The following is a 25049-nucleotide window of genomic DNA, read 5'->3' on the forward strand; positions in this document are numbered from 1 at the left end:
TTCGCTGCCCTCTCTCTGCAAAAGGACAGCACACCCTTGGGAGAGGGGGAGGGAGAGAGACAGCACAAATCCACTGCTGGAAATTACTATTCAGCAGAGAAGCTTGGGCTGTGAATCACTGCAGGCTCCCTGATAAGCTGCTGCCTTCAGCCCTGCACAGCTGTGGGTTGAGAGATAACAGCCTCAGATGCCTCTCAGCCCAAGTCCAAGTCTGGAGGGGGTGGGGGTATGCTGTGTGCTGTGGAAGTCGGGGAGCTGTGCAGCATACAGCTCAGGATCTTCAGGGCAGGCGCTACCCCGTGGAACTCAGCACCTCTGGAAAGGAGATGGGAGAGAACACATTTGTAAGTCACTTTGCTTGTAGAACCTTGAAATAAATCCCACTGGTGAGGATGTGGGTTTCTGCAGCTGATGGAGGGGCGCCTAGGGGAAAGCACTCTCCTCTCCTAACACTATCTCTGCTCTGTTTTGAATCACTGACTCGTGTCATCCAGACTGTCGTTCATTGCCCTCTGCCTCCCACCCACCCCCCTGACCTAATTATTTCTTTTTAGGGGAGGTCTGGCCATGTAGTGCAGACTGGATAATAACTGATCCTCCTGCCCCAGCCTCCCAAACGCTGGGATTACAGGTGTGTAATTTGTCCGGCCTTATTTCTTGTTCTTGAGGAATCTCTAGGGAGAGCCAAGGGGTTTAGATGTGTTTGTGAGCCTGCTATGGAGCAAGAAGCATGGAAGGAATGAAGGCTTGGCTGGGGAGGTAACTCGGCTGGTAGAGTGTTTGCCTAGCATGGATAGTCTCACTTTTTACTCGCAGCCCTGCCCACCCCAACTTGTCATGGTGGTGCATGCCTGTAATACCTGAACCATAGAGGTGGAAGGAGGAATACCAAAAATTAAAGATCGTCCTTGGCTACACACGTGGAGTTTGAGGCCAGCAACAGTAAACCATCCAGACAACTGAGGTACCTGACTACTGGACCACTGGGCTTCTGAAACTAAAGGAAAAGATAAGATATAGAAGTCATGAACACGGGGATTTAGCTCAGTGGTAGAGCGCTTGCCTAGAAAGCGCAAGGCCCTGGGTTCGGTTCCCAGCTTTGAAAAAAAGAAAAAGAAAAAAAAAATATCCTTTTAGGAGACTAGAGAGATGACTCAGCAGTTTAGAACACTGATTGCTCTATCAGAAGTCCTGAGTTCAGGGGCTGGGGATTTAGCTCAGCGGTAGAGCGCTTACCTAGGAAGCGCAAGGCCCTGGGTTCGGTCCCCAGCTCCGATAAAAAGAACAAAAAAAAAAGAAGTCCTGAGTTCAGTTCCCAGCAACCACATGGTGGCTCACAACCATCTGTAATGAGATTCAATGCCCTCTTCTGGTGTATCTGAAGACAGCTATAGTGTATTCATGTATATATATTGAGTTCCAAGACAGCCAGTGCTACACAGAGAAACCTTGTATCAAGAAACGAAACAAAACAAACAAATGAAAACAGGTTGTAAAGAGTAATTGGAGCTTGAAAGCTACAGGAAGAGAAGAGCTGAGACTCTGGTGTGGGATGATGGGATGGAGTGGGATGGTGGGACAGAGCAGATCTTAGCACTATTTTATTTATTTATTTTTTTTTTTATTTTCTTTTTTTTTTTCCAGAGCTGGGGACCGAACCTGGGCCTTGTGCTTGCTAGGCAAGCGCCCTACCTCTGAGCTAAATCCCCAACCCCCACTATTTTTTTTTAAAGATTTATTTTATTTATTATATATAAGTACGCTGTAGCTGTCTTCAGACACACCAGAAGAGGGCATCAGATCCCATTACAGATGGTTGTGAGCCACCATGTGGTTGCTGGGAATTGAACTCAGGACCTCTGGAAGAACAGTCAGAGCTCTTAACCACTGAGACATCTCTCCAGCCCAGATCTTAGCACTATTAAGGCCAAGCATCACTGCCATTCCAGGCATCACAAAGGCAGCCTTCTGAGCATTCATCCTAGCGGGGCCAGAGCCTTGCCTGCTTTTCTGACATTTTAGGAGTGACACCTTTTAAGGTTCAAATGGTGGAGTGTGGCGGAGAAAGGTTGTATAAGCTTCAGGAGTTGCCATACATTAGCCATGAATCTGCTAAAGTATATTCATTATCTAGAGAAGATATGCCAGACACATACTCACCTTCAACCTTTGCCCTCCGTTTTCCTAACCTCATAACTTGGCCCGGTTTTTGTCATTATTCTAATCAAGAGGGACAAACTAATCCCCTTTATTTAACCTAGATATTAGAATACATATAGGTATCAGAGGAATAATTGAAGAAAGTGCGGGCAGAAGGCAGAGTAAGAAAGGTGGGTCACCATGAAAGATAGGTTATGGGGTTGGGGATTTAGCTCAGTGGTAGAGTGCTTGCCTAGCAAGCCCAAGGCCCTGGGTTCAGTCCCCAGCTCCGAAAAAAAGAGAGAAAAAAAAAAGATAGGTTATTAGAGGTGTGGGGTTAGGCTTGTATCCCTCCAAAAGACATGGGTTTATTTGTTTATTTATTTGTTTGTTTAATGTGTGTGTATGCATGTCTGGTGCCCTCAGAGGACAGAAGAGAGTATTGAATTCCCTGGAAGTGGTATTCCAGATCATTGTGAACCACAATGTGGGTGGTAGAAATTAAACCCAGGTCCTCCAACAATAGCAGCAAATTCTCTTAACCCGTGAGCCATCTCTCTAACAAAAGACACGTTAAATGCCCAAACCATGATAACTGTAACTATGAGCTAATCTAGAAACTCGTTCTTTTCATGATAAAGATGCCTCTTTGTCATCCCTTGCAGCCAATCCTCACTACCTGAGTTTAATTCCTGATATTCAAATGGTGGGAGGAGAAACTGCCCTCCTTTAAATAAGTAAATGTAAGACGTGTTTTTAAAGATATAAATTAAGGAGCTGTGCTGGAGCTGCATGCAATGATAGTACAGGTCTGCAATCCCAGCAACTCCAGAAATTGGGCATCTCAAGGTTAAGATTAGCCTGTGCTAGAGTGAGCTCAAGGCCAGCCAAGACAAGTTACTGAGAACTTGTCTCAAAATAAAGAAAAAAGAAGGCTGAAGATATAGCTCAGTGGTAGAACACTAACCTGTCTGGGCTTAGTGCCAAGTGTAGAAAGACAGAAAAAGAAAGAGAGAGAAAGACAGAAAAAGAAAGAGAGAGAGAGAGAGAGAGAGAGAGAGAGAGAGAGAGAAAGGAAGAAAGAAAACAGAATTGACCTAGAGATATTGCTCCATAGTAGAGGTCTTGGCCAGATTGTATAAGACGTTGGGTCTTGTGGTGGTTTGAAGGAGAATGGCCTCTATAGGCTCATATATTTAAATGTTTTGTCTCCAGTTAGTGGAACTGTTTGGGAAGGATTAGGAGGTGTGGCCTTGTTGGAGGAGGTGTGTCACTGGGATAAGTTTTGAGTTTTCTTTTTTTTTTCTTTTCTTTTCTATTTTTCGGAGCTGGGGACCGAACCCAGGGCCTTGCGCTTGCTAGGCAAGCACTCTACCACTGAGCTAAATCCCCAACCCCTTTCTTTCTTTCTTTTTTTTTAATCAGATAATCTTTTATTGAAATATTTTCTTGTTGCTTCTTAACTGGCTGGGCACTTAACCGTTGCACCACTGTTGATGTCACCTATGATGTCATGAGGGTGGCAGCCATTCACATTGTAGTCCACAGACTGTGCAGTACCCAGGATCTCCTTGATAGTTCCAGAAAGTTCTCTGGCCAAAGACTGGTGTCTCACCTGCTGGGCAATGTTGACAATCTCATCAAAAGTCATATTTCCACTGTGTTTAATGTTTTACTGCTTCTTCTTGTCTCTTTGTGGCTCCTCAAGGTCTCCCAAAAAAGTTGGTGATGGCATTGTCAAGGCTACTGGTGACTGGAAAGGTCTCAGGATTACAGTGAAACTGACCATCCAGAACAGAAAGGTCCAGATTGAGGTGGTGCCCTCTGCCTCTTCCCTGATCATTTTGCCTTTGAGTTTTCGAAAGCCCATGCCATTTTTGAGTTTCAGTCTCACCACGTCATTCTGGCCTGGGATTGTGGATCGAATGTAAGTTCTCAGCTAGAGCTGGCATGCCATGACTGCCTCTCTGCCTGCCTGCCTGCCTGCCTGCATGCCTCTCTGCCTGCCTGCCTGCCTGCTGCCTGCCTGCCTGCCTGCTGCCTGCCTGCCTGCGGCCATGCTCTCAGTCATGATGGTCATAAACTCACACTCTGAAACTGTAAGCAAATCCACAATTAAATGCTTTCTCTTTTTTTTTTTTTTTTTCTTTTTTTTCTCGGAGCTGAGGACCGAACCCGGGGCCTTGTGCTTGCTAGGCAAGCGCTCTACCACTGAGCTAAATCCCCAACCCCTTAAATGCTCTCTTTTATAAGTTGCCTTGGTCACTGAGTCTTTTCACAACAGCAGAAAAGTTACTGAGACAGGTCCTATCCACCACATGACAGTTAGTTAATTAATTAACTAATTAATTAATTATTAAAAATAAATTCATTGAAATAGGGCAAGTCTTTAATCTAAAATGTGATCCTGGGGCTGGAGAAATAGCTCAACAGTTAAGAGTGTGTATTGCTCTTGCAAAGACCCAAGTTCAGCTCACAACTGTCTGTAATTCCAGCTCTAGAGGGATCCCAGTACCTCTGACCTCTGAGGGCACAAACACGCATGTACACAAACACCTACTCAGACACACATAATTAAAAATAATAAAATCTTTAAACTCTGGTCTTGTAAGAGGATAGACATGCAAACAGATACAGAGAGGGAAGAAAAAATAATCTAGATGTAATCTAGAGATAACAATGAGTTATATCAATCAACGAGCTAAGGAGTTCAGAGGACCACCAGCAAAGAACAGAAGATGAGAAAGACATGGGCAAGATTCTTCCGTAAGAATCCAAGTACACAACCATATGCTGATTTCAGTCCTACTGTAGATCAGGCTGGCATCAAACTTGAAGAGATCTTCCTGCCTCTACCTCCCTAGTGCTGGGATTAAAGGCATTTCCCACCATACCTGGCTTCTTTGAGTTTGAAGTCTAGGGGATCTTGTTACTGAGGCTGAAGGTAACAGACACAGTAAGTTTTCTCATTACCTCTAGTGAAAACTAGGAAGAAAGAGCATGGAGTAGCTGTTGAGGTATCTGTTATCGAAATGTCCATCCATCCCTACAAGGAGGGTTTACTCTGGGTTGTGTTAGGTATTTCTGGTGTGTCTGAAAGGAAAAAGTTTGAAATTGCCCCCTAGACAAAAGTTGAAGACAAAAGCAGGCCGTGGAACTGCCTGTTCCAGAAACTAGCTGATCACAGAAAGAGTAATTGCACCAGCTGGTTCAGCCACTTTGTTCCAGGAACTAGCTAACCATAATAGCAGCTGACCATAATAGCAACTGACCATAATAGCAGGAACTGGTTAGCCATAAAGTTAGATTAAAGTCTTAAAGAACAATCTTGAGAAACAGGAGGTTCTTCCTTGTGATTCGGTATGATTTTTCCTTTAAATACCCCTTCTTCCAACCATTCGAGATCGAACTCCTCTACCCCTGCGTGGGATACGAGTCTCGACCCCAGTGCACTGGTTTCTGTCATTCCCTATCAATAAACCTCTTGTTGATTGCATCAAGATCGGTCTCTCGTGAGTTCTTGGAGGGTCGTGTCATCCCGAGACTTGAGTGAGGGTCTCCCTGCTCCGGGGGTCTTTCATGTCAATCAGAGGCTTTAGAGAAATTTAGCCTGTGGTTTGAAGCAAGTTACTTCCTCTCTGGGCCTCAGTCTTTTTAGCTGCAAAATAAATCCCAGATCATTGAGGGAAGAGAGCAGGTGATAATACTAGACTATCTTGGCTCTTTTTAAAAATTTATTGTACCCTTGGGAGGGAATAGGGAGGCAAAGTTTAGAACAGAGGCAGAAGGAACACCCATTCAGAGCCTGCCCCACATGTGGCCCACACATATACAGCCACCAAACTAGATAAGATGGATGAAGCAAAGAAGTGCAGGCCGACAGGAACCAAATGTAGATCTCTCCTGAGAGACACAGCCAGAATACAGCAAATACATAGGCGAATGCCATCATTAAACCACTGAACTGAGAACGGGACCCCCGTTGAAGGAATCTTAGAAAGGACTGAAAGAGCTTGAAGGGGCTTGAGACCCCATATGAACAACAATGCCAACCAACCAGAGCTTCCAGGGACTAAGCCACTACCCAAAGACTATACATGGACTGACCCTGGGCTCCAACCTCATAGGTAGCAATGAATAGACTAGTAAGAGCACCAGTGGAAGGGGAAGCCCTTGGTCCTGCCAAGACTGAACCCCCAGTGAACGTGATGGTTGGGGGAAGGGTGGTAATGGGGGAGGATGGGGAGGGGAACACCCATATAGAAGGGGAGGGGTAGGGGCTAGGGGGATGTTGGCCTGGAAACTGGGAAGGGGAAGAACAATTGAAATGTAAATAAGAAATACTCAAGTTAATAAAGATGAAAAAAAATTATTGGAGGACTTGGCAAGATGGCTCATTGGGGAAGGTATTAGCATCTGAGCCTAATGACCTCGGGTCAATCCCTGGAACCTAATGGTGGAAAGAGAGAACTGATTACCTCAGTTTGTGCTCTGACCTCCATTCACTCCACAACATGCACACACCCACCCCAACACAAAGCAAATGTAATTTTTTTTTTTTGGTTCTTTTTTTCGGAGCTGGGGACTGCACCCAGGGCCTTGCGCTTCCTAGGCAAGCACTCTACCACTGAGCTAAATCCCCAACCCCCAGCAAATGTAATTTTAAAAAATTGAGACATGTCTTGCTATATAGCCACAGCTATCTTGGAACTCAATATATAAAGCAGTTTGGCCTTGAATTCACAGATATCCATCTGCCTCCTGAATGCTGGATTAAAGGCATATTCCACCATTCTCAGTCTAACTTTAAAATAATAATATCAGGTAAGAAGTATCATCTGAGGCATTGCCTAAAAATACAAGTAGCCTGAGTTAAATCCAAACCATAGTTCTCTCAGGAGTAGGGCTAGGGTGCAGTTTAGTGGCAAAACTCACTCGCCTAGATGTGAGGTCCTGGGTTTGGTTTCCACTACTGAAACAACAAAAACAACAACAACAACAACAACAACAACGACAACAACAACAACAACGACAACAACACTAAGCCTACTCAGAGAGACCTTGAAATATGCATGTTAACAAAAGCCTCAGTTGATGTTGAGGATTAATTGAGGTTCATTATTCTCTGAATTAACAATGTCATGTTTACACTGGCAAAAGAGATAGCATTAAATCACCTTTCAACTGAACTTAGCAGTTCACATTTGAAACACAGACATTTCTTGTGTGGGTATGGAGATGTGAGTGCAGGTCCCCGAGGAGGTCAGGAGTATCAGATCCCCAGGAGCTGGAATTATATAGAGTTTTGTGAACTGCCTGGCACGGGTGCTAGGAACTGAACCCAGGTCTTCTGCAAGAGCAGTGCTTGCCCTTAAACACTGAGCCATCTCGTCAGCCCTCAGTTTTCCTTTTAGACATTAAAAAAATATATATTAGGGTACGTGTCCCTGTGCACCTGTAGGCAGGTACCTACAGAGACCAGAAGATAGCATCTGAGCCTCTGGAACTGGAGCTGCAAGTGGTTGTAAACCATGTGATGTAGGTGCACCAAACCAAACTCAGGTTCTCTGCAAGAGCAGTCAGCTCTCTTCTCTGCAGAACTATGTCTTCAGCCCTGGTACTTCTTTTCTTTTCTTTCCTTTTCTTTTCCTTTCCTTTTTCTTTCTTTTTTTCTTTTTTTTTTTTTAATTTTTTTCGGAGCTGGGGACCGAACCCAGGGCCTTGCGCTTGCTAGGCAAGCACTCTACCACTGAGCTAAATCCCCAACCCCCCCCCCTTTTTTTTCTTTTTCTTTTTCTTTTCCTTTCTTTTCTTTTTAGAATAGAAAAGATTCACAATATACTACACTCCAAGATTCAGGTAGGACTTGACTTATTCCCTCTTTTCAGATAGTCTATGTAAAGGCTGGCCTTTAACTCAAATATAGATCAATATGGCCTTATAGGGATCTACCAACAGCATCTCCATACTTCTGGGAGTACAGCATGTGCAGCCCCAGATAAGACATGTTTCTAATCTGGGCACTAACAGGGACACTGAAGACGCCTATCAGTGAATGAAGACCAGCAGATTTTCTTCAAGAGCTCTAGCACGCCAGGATAAGTGCCATGTCAGGATGTGACCAAAGTCTCAGCTGGTTTTTCTTTGTAAACCCTAATAAAATTGTTCTCTAGCTTAAAAAACAAGTTTCCTTGGGGTTGGGGATTTAGCTCAGTGGTAGAGTGCTTGCCTAGCAGACACAAGGCCCTGAGTTCAGTCCTCAGCTCCGAAAAAACAAAACAAAACAAGTTTCTTTGTCAGGCACAGGACATATCTGCAGTTCCAGCACTAAAGAGACTAAAGCAGGAGGATTGGGAGTTCAAAGCTAACCTAGGCAACATAGCAGCACCCTGTTTTTAAAAGAAAACAAAACGGAGCCAGCAAGATGACTCATCAGGTAAAGGCACTTGCCATCATGCTGACAACCAAAATTCAATCCCTGCAGTCCACATAGTGGAGGGGGAGAGCCACCTTCTACTGCGTCTCATGTCCCCACTCTTGCCATGGTACACACATGACCAAACACATACATGAGGGCGCACACACATGCACACTCACACACACGTAATATTTAAAACTTCACAATTTATAACAATAATTTTTTAAAATCCCTTCTCTTCACTTGCAGCTATTTGTTTTTTCAGTCTTTTGGTGGTGATGGTGGCGATGGTGATGGTGATGGTGGTGGTGATGGTGGGTTTAGCGGTTTTATTTTGTTTACTGTTCTGGGATTGGACCTAGGGCCTCATATCTGCCTGGCAGGCAGTCTTGTCGCAGAAGACACCACCTGCTCTCACTCATGATTTGATACACGTTTTCGGAGAGAAATTCATTGTTGCAGAACGGCTCTGAGCTGCCCTCTAGAGATCATTTTGGGAGAGACAGGCTCTGAGCTCAAGGAGAGAGAAGAAATCTTTGGTGGGGGAAGAGTTGCTAAAGAGCTCCAACCACGGGCTGGAGAGATGGCTCCGCATTTAGGAGCACTGACTGCTCTTCCAGAGGTCCTGAGTTCAATCCCCAGCAACCACATGCTGGTTCACAGCCATCTGGAACAGGATCTGGCGCCCTCTTCTGGTGTATCTGAAGACAGATGGTGCACTCATATACATTAAATAAAATTAAGAAAAACTCTTAAAAAAAAAAAAGAACTCCAACCACAAAGCTAGGCGCCCCACTTTTTTTTTTTTGGTTCTTTTTTTTCGGAGCTGGGGACTGAACCCAGGGCCTTGCGCTTCCTAGGTAAGGGCTCTACCACTGAGCTAAATCCCCAGCCCCCCAACGTCCCACTTCTGAGCGGAAGCTAAGGGAGTAGAACTTGGCTCAGACAGCACATCACTACAGAGGCCCGGCTTTCATGTAAATGTGTGTCTCTATATACTTATTTGGAAAGTGCAACCTTCATACTAGAGCAGCTGTTTTGGTAAGCAGTCAGTCTCTCAGAAAGTTAAACACTTAACTGCACGGCTCATACAATGTTTTAGACGTATGTCCAGAAGAACTGAAAACGTGTCCACACACACAAAAATGTGTACATGACTGCTTCCAAATGTGCTGGTGGGGACCATCCACAGCAATGTTAAGGGATAGCAATAATATATTCTTATCTTGCCTCTGGCTTTCAAGCTAAAAGCTCTCAGGATCTGTAACCATGAAAATTATGCTGACACGTATCATTGAAACAGATTAGAATGTATTAAAGCGTAAGCGTGAATATTCATAACAGCTGCACAGCGGGGATAACCTAGCTGTCCATCAGCTGAGGAAAGCTTTGGGCCAGCAAGATAACTCTGTAGAAAAGGTGATTGCTTCTTAGTCTAATGATCTGAGTTTGAACCTACCCCCTACCTATCCGCCTAGCCCCACCCCCATGCTCTCATCCACCCACCCTCCACACACGGAAAGAAAGGTCTGACTGAAAGTTGTCCTCTGACCTCCATACATGCTGTGGCACCCCTCCCCTTTATAAATAAATGCAATTAAATTGTTTCAGCTGGTATGTTGATACAGTGGAACAGAAATATGCCAAGGGGAGGAATTAGTACATATTATGTTATGCTATGGGCTAAATAGTGTTCCTCTAAAATTCCTATGTAGAAATCCTACTTAGTACCATAATACGTGGCAGACTTTAAAGAGGTAGAGATAATTAAGACTGGATGTAGTGGTACATGTCTTCAATCCCATCCCTTGGAGACAGACTGAGGAAGAGTGAAGTTGGAGATCTGCCTGGGTGATACCATGAGACCCTGGATCAAAGGGAGAAAAAAAAAAAAAGGCCAAGAAAGCCAAAGGCTACATTATATGAGTTGCTTTTTGTGAGATAGCCATAAAAGACAAGCCTTTGTTCTGTGTGGTAGCACAGGCCTGGAATCCCATCTACTTGGGAAGCTGAGGTAGGCAGATGGTAAGTCTGACAGGGCTACAGAGTAAGTTCAAGGCCAGCCAGGGCAATGTAGTGAGACCCTGTCTCAGAGAAAATAAATGTAAAGAGCTGGAGGTACAGCTTAGTGTTGATGCACTTGCCTAGTCTGTGAGAGACACAGGTTCAATCCCCAAGACAGGTGAAGGGATAAAGGAAACACAAACAAACTAACAAAGGGCTGGAGAGCTGAGTTAGCAGCTAAGAATCTTGCTGCTCTTGAAAAGGACCAGAGTTTGGTTCCCAGTACCACATGGTGGCTCACAATCATCTGTTACCCCAGTTCTGGGGATCCGATGCCCTCTTCTGGTGTGCATGTGGTTCGCATACAGAAGACAGACGAAACACTTATACACATCACATATATTTTTTTTTTGTTTGGGTTTTTTGTTTTGGTTTGGTTTTTGGTTTTTTGGTTTGGTATGGTTTTTTCAAGACAGGGTTTCTCTGTAGCCATGGCTGTCTTGGGACTGTCAAACTCAAAGATCTGCCTGGCTCTGCCTCCCAAGTGCTGGGATTAAAGGCCTGCACCCTGCCCCCAAACCCAGCAAAATAAAAAAATTTATAAAGCTATATTGGCAAAAAGGAAGTCAAAATTTCCTTACAATGAATGGGTGGGGATGGGAATAGCCATTCTTGGACTGATAGAATTTCTGGAGTGATGAAAGTTCTGGAACTAGAAAGTTGTGATGATTACACACACAGTTCGAAGGCTGTAAGGGACACCAACTGAGTCTGCATCTTTAAAAGGGTAAGTTTGTGAGTTATATTATTCTAGACAACTACTCCATCCTTGAGCCACATCCCTGGCCCTTTTATACAAAACAAACAAGCACTTTCTTTGTTAAATTGTTTCTGTCACATATTTTGTTGTATCAATAAAAAAGTAACTAAGGGCTGGTGAGCCAGCTCCTTTAATCCCAGTATTCAGAAAGCAGAAGCAGATAGGTCTTTATGAGTTCAAGGCCAGGCAGGGCCACCATGCAACCTTGTGATTTAGTGTTCTATTGCTGTGAAGAGACCATAACAAATCTTATAAAAGAAAGCATTTAATTGGGGGATGGCTTACAGTTTCAGAAATTAGTCCACTATTATCAAGGCAGAAAGCATGGCAGGAATGGTACTGGAGAAGGAGCTAAGAGTTCTACATTTGAAGGTAGCAGAGAAAGACTCTGAAACTTGCATGGGTTTTTGAAACCCCCAAGCCAGTGGCACACTTCTTTCAACAAGGCCACACTTTCTAATCCCTCTCAAGTAGTGCCACTCTCTGATGACCAAGCATTCAAATATATGAGACTATGGATGGGAACCGTTCTTTTTTTTTGGTTCTTTCGGAGCTGGGGACCGAACCCAGGGCCTTGGGGCCTTGCACTTTCTAGGCAAGCGCTCTACCACTGAGCTAAATCCCCAACCTCTATGGGAACCATTCTTATTCAAACTACCAAACCTTGTATCAAAAATTAAATTAAAGCAACTAACATATGTCCCATACTTGGCACAGAGAAGTCAAGAATTTACACAAGCCAATTCACGGATTCATACTTTTTCAATCAAGTTACAGTTCTTAATTTTTTTCTTTTCTTATTTATTTATTCATCCATGCATTCATTTCATTTTTTAAAAAGATTTATTTATTATATCTAAGTACACTGTAGCCATCTTCAGAGACACCAGAAGAGGGCATGAGATCTCGTTACAGATGGTTGTGAGCCACTATGTGGTTGCTAAGAATTGAACTCAGGACCCCTGGAGGAGCAGTCGGTGCTCTTAACCACTGAGCCGTCTCTCCAGCCCCATTTCACTTTTAAAGTTTATTTATGTGTATGTGTGTGAGTATGTGGCACAACATGCGGTCACGTGTGGTGTCCAGAAGAGGATGTCAGAACCCCTTGGAGCTTGGAGGCAGTTGGGAGCCACCTAATGTGAAGCAACCTTGAGTCCTCTGATAGAGCTTAAAGTTAATAAACTATTAACTACTGAACCACAGAAAGCACTTTATCCACTAAGCCATCTATCTTCCTAGACCTTAACAAAGTAATTTTTGAGTCGGTTTCCTTACGTGTAAAATTAAATAATCGGGCTTTAAATGGGAGGGGGGAATCATGTGACTCAGGCTTCCTTGAATCCCCTTTCCTTCTGCCTCTGCCTCCAAAGTGCTGAGACTTGAGAGACGCCACTCCCAGTATGAAAAAAAATTCCTTTTCTGAGACTCAGGATGCATAGGAGAGTTTGAAATTCCTAATCCTTAGCCTGTAGAGGGCTGGGATTATAGCATACACCAATACCTGGGGAAAAGCGGTTATTCTTATTACAGTTTATCGTTATTATTGCCACATTTCGATTTCGTGATAGTCTCCTCCGTTGGCGGATTTCAAAATCCACATTGTCCATTGCTCGCCCTGACTTTCCTCCCACGCAGGAATGTTCACTACAGCCAGCCAGGTCATCGGACCAGCACTGACTCGGCGCAGACGTGGTTTGTCCTCGACGCGCCGCCGTAGTGACCGGCGACCGCATGGTGCCCCACCCGCTTCCGTAGGCGCGAGCTCTGCAGAGGGCCGGCCTTATGCTCCGCCCAGCGTGCGTCGCTGCGTGAGTCCGGCCCCCAAGAACTGCTGTGCCGCCCGCGAGCTCACACCGGCTTCTCTTCAGCCCCAGCCAGTGCGCTGTGGTCGCCGTCATGCTCGCCGCTGCCCTCCGTCGCTGTACCGCAGCCGCGGCCGCCCGAGGCCTTCTGCACCCCGTCTCGGCTCCCAGCCCCGCTGCCGGTAAGGCCCGCTCCCGCCACAGCCCGCGCCCGCGTGTCCTTGCTGTGACCTGGGCTCCCGCCGCCACTCGAGGGCAGGCTCCCTGGCGGCCTAGCCTTTGCCCTGCAAGCCGGCAGTGGAGTCCGGTGACCGCAGGGTATCCACTGCCGTCTGGAGTTATGTGGGAGACTCCCCGGGGCCTCCCTCCCGCCACTTCCTGATGCCGGATACACGACCGGTCAGGTGTATGGACCTGCCCGGGTCGCTAACGACAGGGCTCATCACTTCCTTTCAGTCTCTGGGCCGTGACCGTTCCCTGCGCTGACCCCGCAGCCACCTGACCGGGAGTGGCTCCCGCCGGCCTACGGCGTCTTGGCGAAGGTGACATTGAGCCTCCGGGCGCGACGCCCGCCTCTGCGTTTCCTAGAACACAATTCGATTCCCCAGTGGGACACAATACCCTTTTAGTCCTAATCAGGCAATTCTCTGCTGGCATTCTGTGTCACCTTCATAACGGGTACGGCCACGTTTAAGGACTGTTGAGCCACGTTCTAGTCCCGCGCTTAAAATAGATAATTTAAACGTGTGGTGGTTTCTTGGAGTTTGTAAGAGAGCCTGAACGTTGATAGGTATTAATGGTAAGAATGTTAACGTTTCCAAAATTGGGTACCAAATACCTAGGAATACTAGGTGTACAAACATGGGAAAGCTTCGTGTATTCCCGCTCCACCCGTTTAAAATTAGAAGCCTCAGTGCTGGACTATGAAGTATTAAGTTTTGTTGCTTGTTTCCCCTTCAGTGTGATCTGGAGACTTTGTGTCCATCACTGTCCAGCCCCAGTGCTGAGAAGGAACCAAGGGACATGCACTGCTAGATAATTGCTCTACCACTTGGTGTGTTCTCAGACCTCCACTAGTACCACTGTACATCTTATTTTTGCTTTTATTTGGTTTTGGTATGTCTTAGCTATGTAGCCTGACTGTCCTGGAACTCTTTGTAAACCAGGCCAGCCTCGACCTGAAAGAAATAGGATTATTTTATTTTAGAGACAGGGCCTGTATAGCCCAGACTGGACTAGAAACTCAAAATGGTATTAAAAGGGCTAGCCAGTAACATTATGCGTTCCTCGTGCCTCCCAAGTGCAGGGAGTATCGTTGGGAGCCACCACCCCTAGCAAAAGCATTGTACTTTTTTACAGTAGTTGTGCTTGGATCCTGGTTTGTGATGTGTTTTATGAAATTTAGTTCAAGAGTGTAGATATAAAAATAACTCAGCCAGGTATGGTTTCCTAGCATTCACAGGGATGTAAAAAAAACAGGTGGATTTCTTTTGTGTTCCAGTCTAGCTTTGGCTGTATATACAGGGTCTCACACACAAAGAAGGGCCTCAGATACTCCATTGTTTCCTCTATTACTTGAGCCCAAAGAGGTTTTTGTTGTTGTTGTTGTTGTTGTTGTTTTTGGGGTTTTTTTTTGTTGTTGTTGTTGTTGTTTTGGTTTGGGTTTTTTTTTTTTTTGCTTCATTTAATTTGCTTTTTGTAGTATATTGTATGAGCAACAAAAGAATCAAATGTAGGGAGTTTAGGACTTTTTGGCGAGAAGAGATTAGATAGGGTCTTAGGTAGTCATGGTTGGACTCAAAAGCAGCTGTGTGGTTGACTCGTCCTCCTCTAGAATGACCAGGATTACAGGTGTACCACCACGCTCAGCTTTGGAATGCATTTAAGAAACCTCTGGAGTGCAGGGCTCGTAGGTTAAGAGCACTTGTCCTTGCAAAGGATTCAGGTTCTATTCCCAGCGCCCACATCCAGAGGATCCAACACCGTCTTCTGACTTCTTATGCACCCCATAAAATGTACATGCAGGCAAAACATACATAAAAAATAAAGTCAAAGAGAGAAACCAAGGAGCTGATCATACTTTACAGAAGAAACTGATGCCTACCTTGGGGAACTGACCTTTCTGTTAGTGATAGAGCTATTTTCTCTTTCTCAGTTAAATTTGAGTTATCCTGATGCTTTTTTGTGTCTTATTTACTAACTCAACAAATACTTTTTTTTTTATATAAATAAACATCTCAGAAGATTTTTTATTTTTGACTTTTAAGTTGGGGGTCCTGCCTGGAATTTACTGTGTGATTCATGCTGGCCTCAAATTTGTAGCAGCTCTTCTGTTTCTGCCTCCTGGGTTCTGGGATTATATGCATAGCACCACACACACTTAACCGAGAGTGTGTGCATGTGTGTACACATATACATGGTTTCTCTGTGTACTGCTGGTTGTCCTAGAACCCACACTGTAGACCAGGCTGGCTTTGAACTCATAGAGATCTGCCTGCCTCTGCCTCCAAGCACTGGGATTAAAGGTATGCACCATCACCTAACGGAGGAATTTGTTTTTAAAGGAAAATTTCTGCTTTTTCCTTTTATTTCTCTTTTTTTGGGGGAAAGAGCATTGAACTTTGGGAATTTGTTATGCAACAGGGGAATTTTCTTTCTTTCTCTCTCTTTTTTTTTTTAAGGAGATTAGGAAAATGGCGAAGGTTTATTGTTATTTAAGCAAACCATAGACTAAAGTTCTGGTTTTTCTCTGAGACTTTCTCTTCACCCCGGTGTACAATTCAGAAACAAAGACTTTTAGGTGGTTCTCCTTTATACCTAAATACTTCCACAAGGGGGCAGTACTGGTTGCAAATGGTGTCTGTTCCTTTTTAGCCGTGTGACCTTGTATACTAATTAGTTATCTTAAGCCTTTCTAAAGTTAAAATAATGTTTTTGGTAGCTCTGAGGTTTATATTTGATAATGCAACTCTTGCCTGGCAAAAGGCTTAATATGGTCCTGCCTTGCTAAATAATAAAATGGAGATTGGTCGGTACCCCCTGCACGCTAATCAGTTTTGTCACTGAGTATCTTATAGCCTATTATCTACCTAGACTTTGAAGTAGAGTCCAAGTGTCCTACATTCGGGTCATGGTTGACAGAAATTTTCCAAACATACTTGGTTTATTGTGATTCACTTCATTTTTAGGTTAAGATTTATTATTGGTATGAGATCATTTTTGTAATTGAAAGTGAAAAAGGCAAGCAGGGTGTGGTAGCACATGTGCCTGCCCTTGGTCCCAGTACTTAAGAGGGGGGCAGAATTTTGAGTTCCAGTACATCCTGGTCTACAGAGTGACTAACAGTACAGCCAAGAGAGATGGGAGGAGAAGGAGGAAGAGGAGTAGGAGGAAGAAGCTGGACATGATGGCTTACAGCTAGGGAGGCTGAAGAAGCCAGGAAGAAGATCAGGTCAGTGTGGTGTACAGAGTCGAAACCCAGTTCCAATAAAAGGGATGTGGGGGGCGGGTGTGGTAGTGCTGGGATGTGTTCTCTGTTAGCAGTTTCTCAACCTTCTTAGTGCTGCAACCCTTTACCACAGTTCCTCATGTTGTGCTGACCCCAACCTTACAGTTACTTCGTTGCTACTTCATAACTGTATTTTTGCTACTCTTATGAATTGTAATGTATATATCTGGTGTGCAAGGTCTCCAGACCCATAGGTGGGGCTACTCTGTAGCCACTGTAGCTCTCTTAAGTGTCTCTTAAGACATTAGTTTTCCGGGGTCGGGGATTTAACTCAATGGTAGAGCGCTTGCCTAGCAAGCACAAGGCCCTGGGTTTGGTCCCCAGCTCCGAAAAAAAGAAAAAAAAAAAAAGACATTAGTTTTCCTAGCCAGTTTGCTCTGGGGATCCTCTGTCTTCTGGGGGTGGAATTATAGTTGGGACACCAGGCACACCCAGCATTTTATGTAGGCCTAGGTATCCAAACTCTGCTGAGCCATCTTTCCAGCCCCTGATTTTTTTATTCATTCATTCATTCATTCATTCATTCATTCATTCATGGGCAGGGTCTCATGTAGGCTGACCTTGAATTTCAAGATAACCTTAAACTCCTAAGTTAATGTTTTAAATAAAACTCTAGCCAACCCTAGAAATTATGAAATCCTGGCATCCTTACTCTGAGAGCTTGAAAGACCCTGAGGGTGGAAGTTGGGTTTTTGTTTTCTTCATCTCTTGGTAAAGTGCTGGGCCTATGTAGCACTTGGTGTTGCTTGCTAGTGGCCTTATGTCCTTGAGGTCCATGTCTGGCCCTAAGCTTTGCAGCCTCGATAACCCTGGTGTCAGACTTGTTATGCACCCTGTGTATCATTTGCCTCTGTCCCTCATTCCTAGAATTACCTCTGCCAAAGGGCACCATTTTTGGAATCTTTTGGCCTCATTTATTATCAAGCAGAAAACCATCTGATTTAACCAAATGTGAACACAAAAGATTAATGAGCCCCTACTGTATTTTATTTTCTAAATTCATAGTATTGGCTTTTTCTAAGTGAATGCCAAAAGCAGTGTTAGAAATATCCTTTTGGGTGACTGTGTAGGAGGAAACTGGGCTGGCCTAGTTGTATAGCAGAAGATGACTGAATTTCTGAGCTGCTCTTGCTTCTCAGGTGCTGGTTTATAGATCTGAGTCACTATGCCCTGGGACTCTGCAGTCTAGGTAAGCATTTAGCCAACCAAACTACATCTCAGCCCAAAAGTAGTAACTGTTTTGAAACATTTACATTTTAACACTTCCTTTTTCCTCCTCTTCCTTCTCTGATGCCTTTAGGTTATATCAAAGCATTGAATAATTGCCAGGAATTTTTAGTGCCAGCCAGGCAGAGTGTGCACTTTGCAGTAATCTGCGAGGTAGAGGCAGGAAAGTTCAGGGTCATCCTGTATACAGCATTCCACCTGCAAGCCAGAAGAGGGCACCAGATCTCATTACAGACAGTTGTGAGCCACCATGTGGTTGCTGGGAATTGAACTCAGGACCTCTGGAAGAGCAGACAGTGCTCTTAACAGCTGAGCCATCTCTCCAGCCTTAGGGTCATCCTGAACATACACAGCAAGTTTCAAAACACTTGTGTGTGCATGTGCCACTGCACAAACTCACTTAGGAAGTGAAGTAATGGTGTTGGGGGGTTGGTACCTGTATAATTTCTCTAAAAAACAAAGTATTAGTTATGTGTGGGAGAAAGAGCTGGATCTGATAACAGTTCCAGCTTTTGGAAGGTTGAAGCAGATGGGGAGGATGGAGCATTCAGCCTAGCCTTCAATACATTGGGAGATGTTCTCTTGAGAGAACAATAAAACCTATTATCTCTATATACAAATAAAACATTGTGTTTTATTTGTGGGAGGGATGACTAAGGACAGGTCATTAACTAATAGAGTAAGTTCTACCCATATATAATTTAAACTTTGTGGAACATGGGATAGGCTGGTTTTTGCTGTTGTGTAACAGGGTGTGTGGGTGTGTATACCAAGTGGGTCTTTTTGTTTGTCTGCTTTGGTTTTGTTATTGTTGTTTCTGAAACTAGGTATTGCTATGTAACCTTGCCAAGTCTAGAACTCATGGAGCTCCTGCCTCTGCTTCTTGAGTGCAGAGATTAATGTAGCTAAGGATTGCTTTGCTTATTTCTTGTTATTTTTGTTTGTTATATTTTCTGAGCTTGGATCTTACTCTGTAGGCCAGGCTGGCCTCAACTTCCAAAGTGTTAGTATTACAAACATGAGTCTCTATAGCTAGCATTTTCTTATTTTTCTTCCCCTTCATTTAAGAGTTTGTGATTTGGCTTCTAGGAATGGGTAATCAAGACACTGAAGGGCATGATCATCTTTGCCTTGAATTTGCAGTTACTGGTTGTATGTTTTTACAGTTGGAGAACAAAGCTAGCACTCAAATCCACACCTAGGTGTAAGCAAAAGGATTTGGCTGTTATAAACACTTTTCCAGGTTGAAGGTGAAGGTAACATTAACCCAGAGTTAAAGAACAAGCCAAGCTGGGGACAGGGGAATCAAACAACTTACCTCTAGGAGGAAATTATACACGCGCGCGCACACACACACACACACACACACACACACACAGATTTCTCTTGAGTAAATATCTAGGAGGAAAATGACTGGATTTTATGGTAGCTGTGTTTTAACTTGATAAGAAATCACTGGGGTTGGGGATTTGGCTCAGTGGTAGCCTGGGTTTGGTCCCCAGCTCCAAAAAGAAAAAAGAAATCACTAAGCAGTCTTTGACATTGAACTTTCAGTACTCTGGTCCTTACTCTGGATAACTCTAGTTTTTTGGAAAAGGCAGCTGACTTAGAACTTGTAGGTAAGCAGGAGATAGAGGGTCATTGCAGTCTCTGCTTTGTAGTGTATAAAATGTGTTAGTCTTCTGAGACACAGTATACATGGAGTCTTAATTAAGTTTAAGTGTCAGATACATTTAGGTCTGGAGACCTTTTTTCTTTTTTCTTTTTTTTTCTTTTCTTTCTTTCTTTTTTTTTTTTTTTTCCGGAGCTGGGGACCGAACCCAGGGCCTTGCGCTTGCTAGGCAAGCGCTCTACCACTGAGCCAAATCCCCAACCCCAAGACCTTTTTTCTTGTCAAAGAAGTTCAGACACTTTCGTCACATTTATACATGTGATCCAGTTTGTTTGGAACCAGGGTTGTAGAGAAAATTTATCTCTGAAAATTGGGACTTAGGCTGTGATCTTCTGGGATTCATGGCTGGTATTTTGTTCAAGGTATAAATGGTGTTACTCAAGGGAGGATGCTTTCATTTGCTCTTATATTCCTTTTCCTAAAATAGTCATATGTTTTTGTCTGCTTCTAGTTTTCTCCTTTTCTATCAGTTACCATGTTAAGGTTAAGATTCACATTAGAAGCTGAAGAAATAGCTCATTGGTTAGGAGAACTTAATGCTCTTCAGAGTACTGCTTGAATTCAGTTCCCAGCACTAAGATCATAAGACTCACAAGGGTCTGTAACGCCAGCTCTGTGACCTATAACGCCAGTACCTCTGACTTCCAAGGGTACCTGCATTTGTGTGACTATAACCATGCACAAACATCACACAGACCCAGAGTTCAAACTCACTGTTGAGTGTGGCTGCAGCTCTGTGCATGCCATGATGTGCATATGGGGGTCAGTGGACAACCTCACTGGCCTGCCTGCATGTGGGTTCTAGGAATCACTCAGGTCATTAAGTTTGTGCAGCAATTGGTTTTATAAAAATACTGAGGGATCTCACTGGCCTGAGACAGGGTTTTTGCTAAGCAGCCCAGGCTGAGCTCATTCTTCTTGCTTAAGTTTCCAAAATGGGAGCTGGAGAGATGGCTCAGTGGTTAAGAGCACTGACTGCTCTTCCAGAGGTCCTGAGTTCAAATCCCAGAAACCACATGGTGGCTCACAACCATCTGTAATGGGATCCGATGCACTCTTCTGGTGTGGCTGAAGACAGTGACAGTGTGCTCATATATAATAAATAAATAAATCTTTTTAAAAAAAAGTATTTAAGTTTACAAAATGTTGGGAATTATAGGAATGCGCCATCACACCTAGATATACAATACTATTTGTTTTACTTTGGTTAGTATTTAAGATTTGTTTTCTTCCTTTTCGAGGCAGTCTCACTCTGTAGCCCAGATTCACTTAGAGTGTAGGCTAACCTTGAAATCAGCACGGGCAACATAGCAAAATCTGTCTCAAAAATGAACAAAAAGACAACTTACTGCACTAGACAACATGTGTCAAGCACTCTTGGTACGTTTTGGCCTCATCTGTTGTTCTCCACTCTTCTTCCTGCCAATGACTGTGTTACGGACAGGATAGAGCAGTCACACTTCAGAATGGTCTTGACTATTGAAGTCATTGTTCTTTTCCTTTGTAGCTGTCTGTTCCATTCGCTGCTATTCTCATGGGTCACATGAGACAGATGAGGAGTTTGATGCTCGCTGGGTGACATACTTCAACAAGCCAGACATTGATGCCTGGGAGTTGCGTAAAGGTAATCGGAACATAGATGTACCTATTTGCATGTGTAAATATGAGTTATCTCCACTATTATTGACAGCAACTAGTTTGAAAACATATTGTGTGAGTTGGTGATGATCACACAGCTTGCAGTTAGAAAAGCCTGCAACTTCTATAATGTTTCGTGCAAACTGAGTTTTAACTGGACAGCAGCCTGGAGTATGGTAGTCAGTGATAGCGCTCTTGTCTGGCATGCATAGGTGTTGGGTCTGGTCCCCAGAACTGGGAAGAAAGAAGGAGAGAACACATGCACTGTTGACATTTGAGCCAGAGAACTCTGTTGTGAGATGCTGTTCTCTGCACTGGTGGGTGTGTAATGGCAGAGTTACTACTTTTGTGCCTTTCAGATAATTTAGATGAGCAGTCATTTGAGCAGGAACAAAGTAATCTTAGATCAACAATCTGTAGCAATATGGCTGTGGGTGTGATTGGTACTGTGATGTATTCTTTGTTCAAATAGTTTACAATAATAAAAGCCAGCATCCCAAGTGCTTTTAGTTTCTCTGCCGGAATGTAATGGTCCTGCAGCTGGGGAAATTCTTACTTAAAAACCTGAAGGTCTTACTGATGTATGAAAAGAACAGCAATTCTGCATTTTCATCACGTCTTCAATTTTCATGATGTGTCATTTTGTGCAGCCACAGAAGTAATCATGCCCAATCATTTTCTGGTTGAATGTTTATAAGTCTGTACACTAATGTTTCTCTATAATGATTCTTAATGTCGTCATTTGGGCCTCATTATCTCTTCGTAGGCATCCTTCTGGTTCTTTTTAGATGATTTTTCAATACCGTTTATTTTAAGCCATTCAGAATTTCTATATTGTATTAACAGTTAGGCTTGTAGCCTAAAGCTCTGAGGTTTTTCCTTTAATCTCAAAACTTTTGCATAATTCTGATTCTTTGTGGAAGATTCACTATGCTCTTAATAGTTTGTTACAGGCAGACTCTCATTTTACAGATAATAGTGGCCCAAACAGATGAGGTCACAAGTCCGTGATTCACTAAGAATATAGAGTTAAGCCATGGAGAGTAAGGAGATACATAACAACATTTTAGTGTACAAAGAAGGATATTTCAGGATAATGTGAACTTTTTTTTTTTTTTTTTTTTTAACTTGACAGGGATGAATACACTTGTTGGCTATGATCTGGTTCCTGAGCCCAAAATCATTGATGCTGCTTTGAGGGCATGTAGACGGTTAAATGATTTTGCTAGTGCTGTTCGCATCTTGGAGGTTGTTAAGGTCAGTATGATGCTAAGGTTGTTAAAGAATAGGTGGGCCATATCACTTGTGGACACTGGTCTGGCCTTAGCACACAGTATCTTTTAAGTGTAGCTATCCATGAAAGAACATGGCCTATAAAAAGCCTTGCCTTTAATTCCAGCACTTGGGAGGCAGAAGCAGGTGGTCTTCAGAATTTGAGGTCAGCCTGGTTTACATAGTAAGTTCTAGGACAACTAAGGCTACAGTATAGTGAGAGCCTGTCTTTTTTCAAACAAACAAATGAACAAACAAGGTTGCAGAGATGGCTCAATTGCTAAGAGCTGCTGACACTCTTAACTGGATGCTTTTTCAGAGGTTCCAGGGTTCTGTTCCCAATACCCATGAGGCAGCTCACAAGTATCAGTCGTAACTCCAGTTCCATGGGATCTGACGCCCTCACACAGACATCCAGGCAAAACACCAATGCAAATAAAATTTTAAAAAAATGGATAATAGGGGACTGGAGAGGTTCTCTGTTTATGAGTATTGTCTACTCTTCCAAAAAACCTGGGTTTAGTCCCCAGCACACACATGACAGCTCACAATTTTATGTAACTCCAGTTCCAGGGTATCCACACCCTCACACAGACATACATGCAGGCAAAACACCAATGCACATAAACATAAATAAATCTTAAAAAATTGTGTATATAAGATAAAGGCTTTAAGGTTTATAATGGGAAAGTGACAATAACTTATTTGTAATGACTAAGATAATTAAGGATTCTGTAAGCTATCAATCCACTCAGCACTGGTAGTTAATTCAGTTAGGCCTTTAAATTAAAAGCAAGTTTAAAAAATTTCCCTTGTGTTAATTTAATTTTTCTGATGCCTGACAGGCATGTTTAATCATCTTTTCAAAATTCTGTCATTACCACCTTGAACTTCTCTTCCTCCCGTCTCTAATTCTGAAGTGCTAGGTTAGAGGAGTACACCACTGGTTTTGTAGTTCTGAGGATCAACTGAAAGGCCTCCTGAGTGTTTGACAGGCATACTACCCGCTGAGTTCTGATCCCAGCCCTGCACAAGTGATTAAAGGCTTTTCTAGTTTCATTGGGTTTTTTTTTTTTTAAGATTTTATTTTATTGTATATGAGTACACTGTAGCTGCCTTCAGACACACCAGAAGAAGGCATCAGATCTCATTACAGATGGTTGTGAGCCACCATGCGGTTGCTGGGATTTGAACTCAGGACCTCAGGAAGAGCAGTCAGTGCTCTTAACCGCTGAGCCATCTGCCCAGCCCCTAGTTTCATTTGTTAACAGAGACTATTCTCATTGCCAACAGGACAAAGCAGGACCTCATAAGGAAATCTACCCCTATGTCATCCAGGAACTTAGACCAACTTTAAATGAATTGGGAATCTCCACTCCAGAGGAACTGGGCCTTGACAAAGTGTAAACTCCCTTCGGTAAGTAGCATGTCCCTGACTGAAGCAAGGAATCAGTTTAAAGGGTGGGATGATAGCAGCTCTGTTGAGTGTGTGTGTGTGTGTGTAAAGGGTGGGATGATAGCAGCTCTGTCGTGTGTGTGTGTGTGTGTGTGTGTGTGTGTGTGTGTGTGTGTGTGTGTGTGTGTGTGTGTGTGTGTGTGCGCGCTGTGTGTGCCATGGTAGCTGTGTGGAATCCAGAAGACATTTTGTATGAATCAGTTTTCTCCTACCATGTGGGTCCTGGGGATTCATCTCAGATTGCCTGGCTTGGCAGCAAGTGTTTTTACCTGCTCAGCCATCTTGATCAGCTCTGAAATTCCTATCCTGACTGTCCTTGTTGTTCTGACTGCTAGGATTACCTGGCTTTAAACTTTTCTGATTAGAGAAAAAAGGCTGAGTACCAGTGGTATAAGTGATGAAGAGGCTACAGAGTGAGGCCCTTGTAAGTTGACTGGCCAGTATTAAAAGCAGAAAGTGCTCCAGAGTGGAGGTGATTTCCTGGGGCTGTAGTTCCATAGGTCATTTTAAGTAAAATATCTTCATTTTAGCACTTTTGCTGACTAATTCTGTGCTCTTTTTTTTTCTCCCCTCTCTGCAGATGGGCTTCCCAAGGACTTAACTGCTATTGCTACTTGATTGAAACAGTTGCCTGGAAATGTTTTATTTGAACAAATTTTCCTTTGCGTATCAAACCATGTAACTTGGACTTTAATAAAGGGAAATGAGTTTGACCCGAAAGTAGGTATCCTATGCCATTTTTTGCATTGAGAAGCAGAGGTTGGTCTGGGCATGTTGGCACACTTTTAATCCCAGCACTTGGGTGGCAAAGACAGGTGGATCCCATGAGTTTGAGGCCAGCCAGAGGCTACATAGAGAGTCTTAAAGACAAAGTCAGCAAGGTGAGCTGGAAAGTGCTGTGCAGCGGCCAGCTCTGCTCTGCCTACTCTCAGCAGCCCTGTGCTAGCTCAGATGTCAGAGCATTTGTCCTTGCTGGGATTAAGGTTAAAGACTAGAGAATTGGGTTTATCCCTTGAAAGATCTAAGAAAACAGCCTTGTTACTTTAGGAGCTCCATAATACTGGGACGTTTCTCACTGCTTTTTGCTTATAGG

At 43.6% G+C, this 25049-nt stretch overlaps 1 protein-coding gene, 1 long non-coding RNA gene and 1 other non-coding gene across 3 annotated transcripts; 2 read left to right on the top strand and 1 right to left on the bottom strand.

The window, feature by feature from the left end:
• The first annotated feature begins 106 nt into the window (after window positions 1–106).
• Window positions 107–5637, top strand: LOC134480187 (uncharacterized). Its single transcript, XR_010054408.1, has 2 exons — window positions 107–344; window positions 3848–5637. It is a non-coding gene; the product is annotated as an uncharacterized LOC134480187 (long non-coding RNA).
• Window positions 5638–8142: 2505 nt separating this feature from the next.
• On the bottom strand, window positions 8143–8273 carry LOC120094452 (small nucleolar RNA SNORA3/SNORA45 family). The gene has a single exon (XR_005488765.1). It is a non-coding gene; the product is annotated as a small nucleolar RNA SNORA3/SNORA45 family (small nucleolar RNA).
• Window positions 8274–13265: 4992 nt separating this feature from the next.
• Window positions 13266–24673, top strand: Cox5a (cytochrome c oxidase subunit 5A). Its single transcript, NM_145783.1, is given in 5 exon segments — window positions 13266–13365; window positions 21098–21214; window positions 22364–22485; window positions 23794–23917; window positions 24537–24673. Coding segments are annotated over 4 exon segments (441 nt in total). The 5' UTR covers window positions 13266–13277; the 3' UTR covers window positions 23908–23917; window positions 24537–24673.
• Window positions 24674–25049: the final 376 nt, after the last annotated feature.

The sequence above is a fragment of the Rattus norvegicus genome, chromosome 8, assembly GCF_036323735.1.
Source record: "Rattus norvegicus strain BN/NHsdMcwi chromosome 8, GRCr8, whole genome shotgun sequence".
In the NCBI taxonomy this organism is placed as follows: domain Eukaryota; kingdom Metazoa; phylum Chordata; class Mammalia; order Rodentia; family Muridae; genus Rattus; species Rattus norvegicus.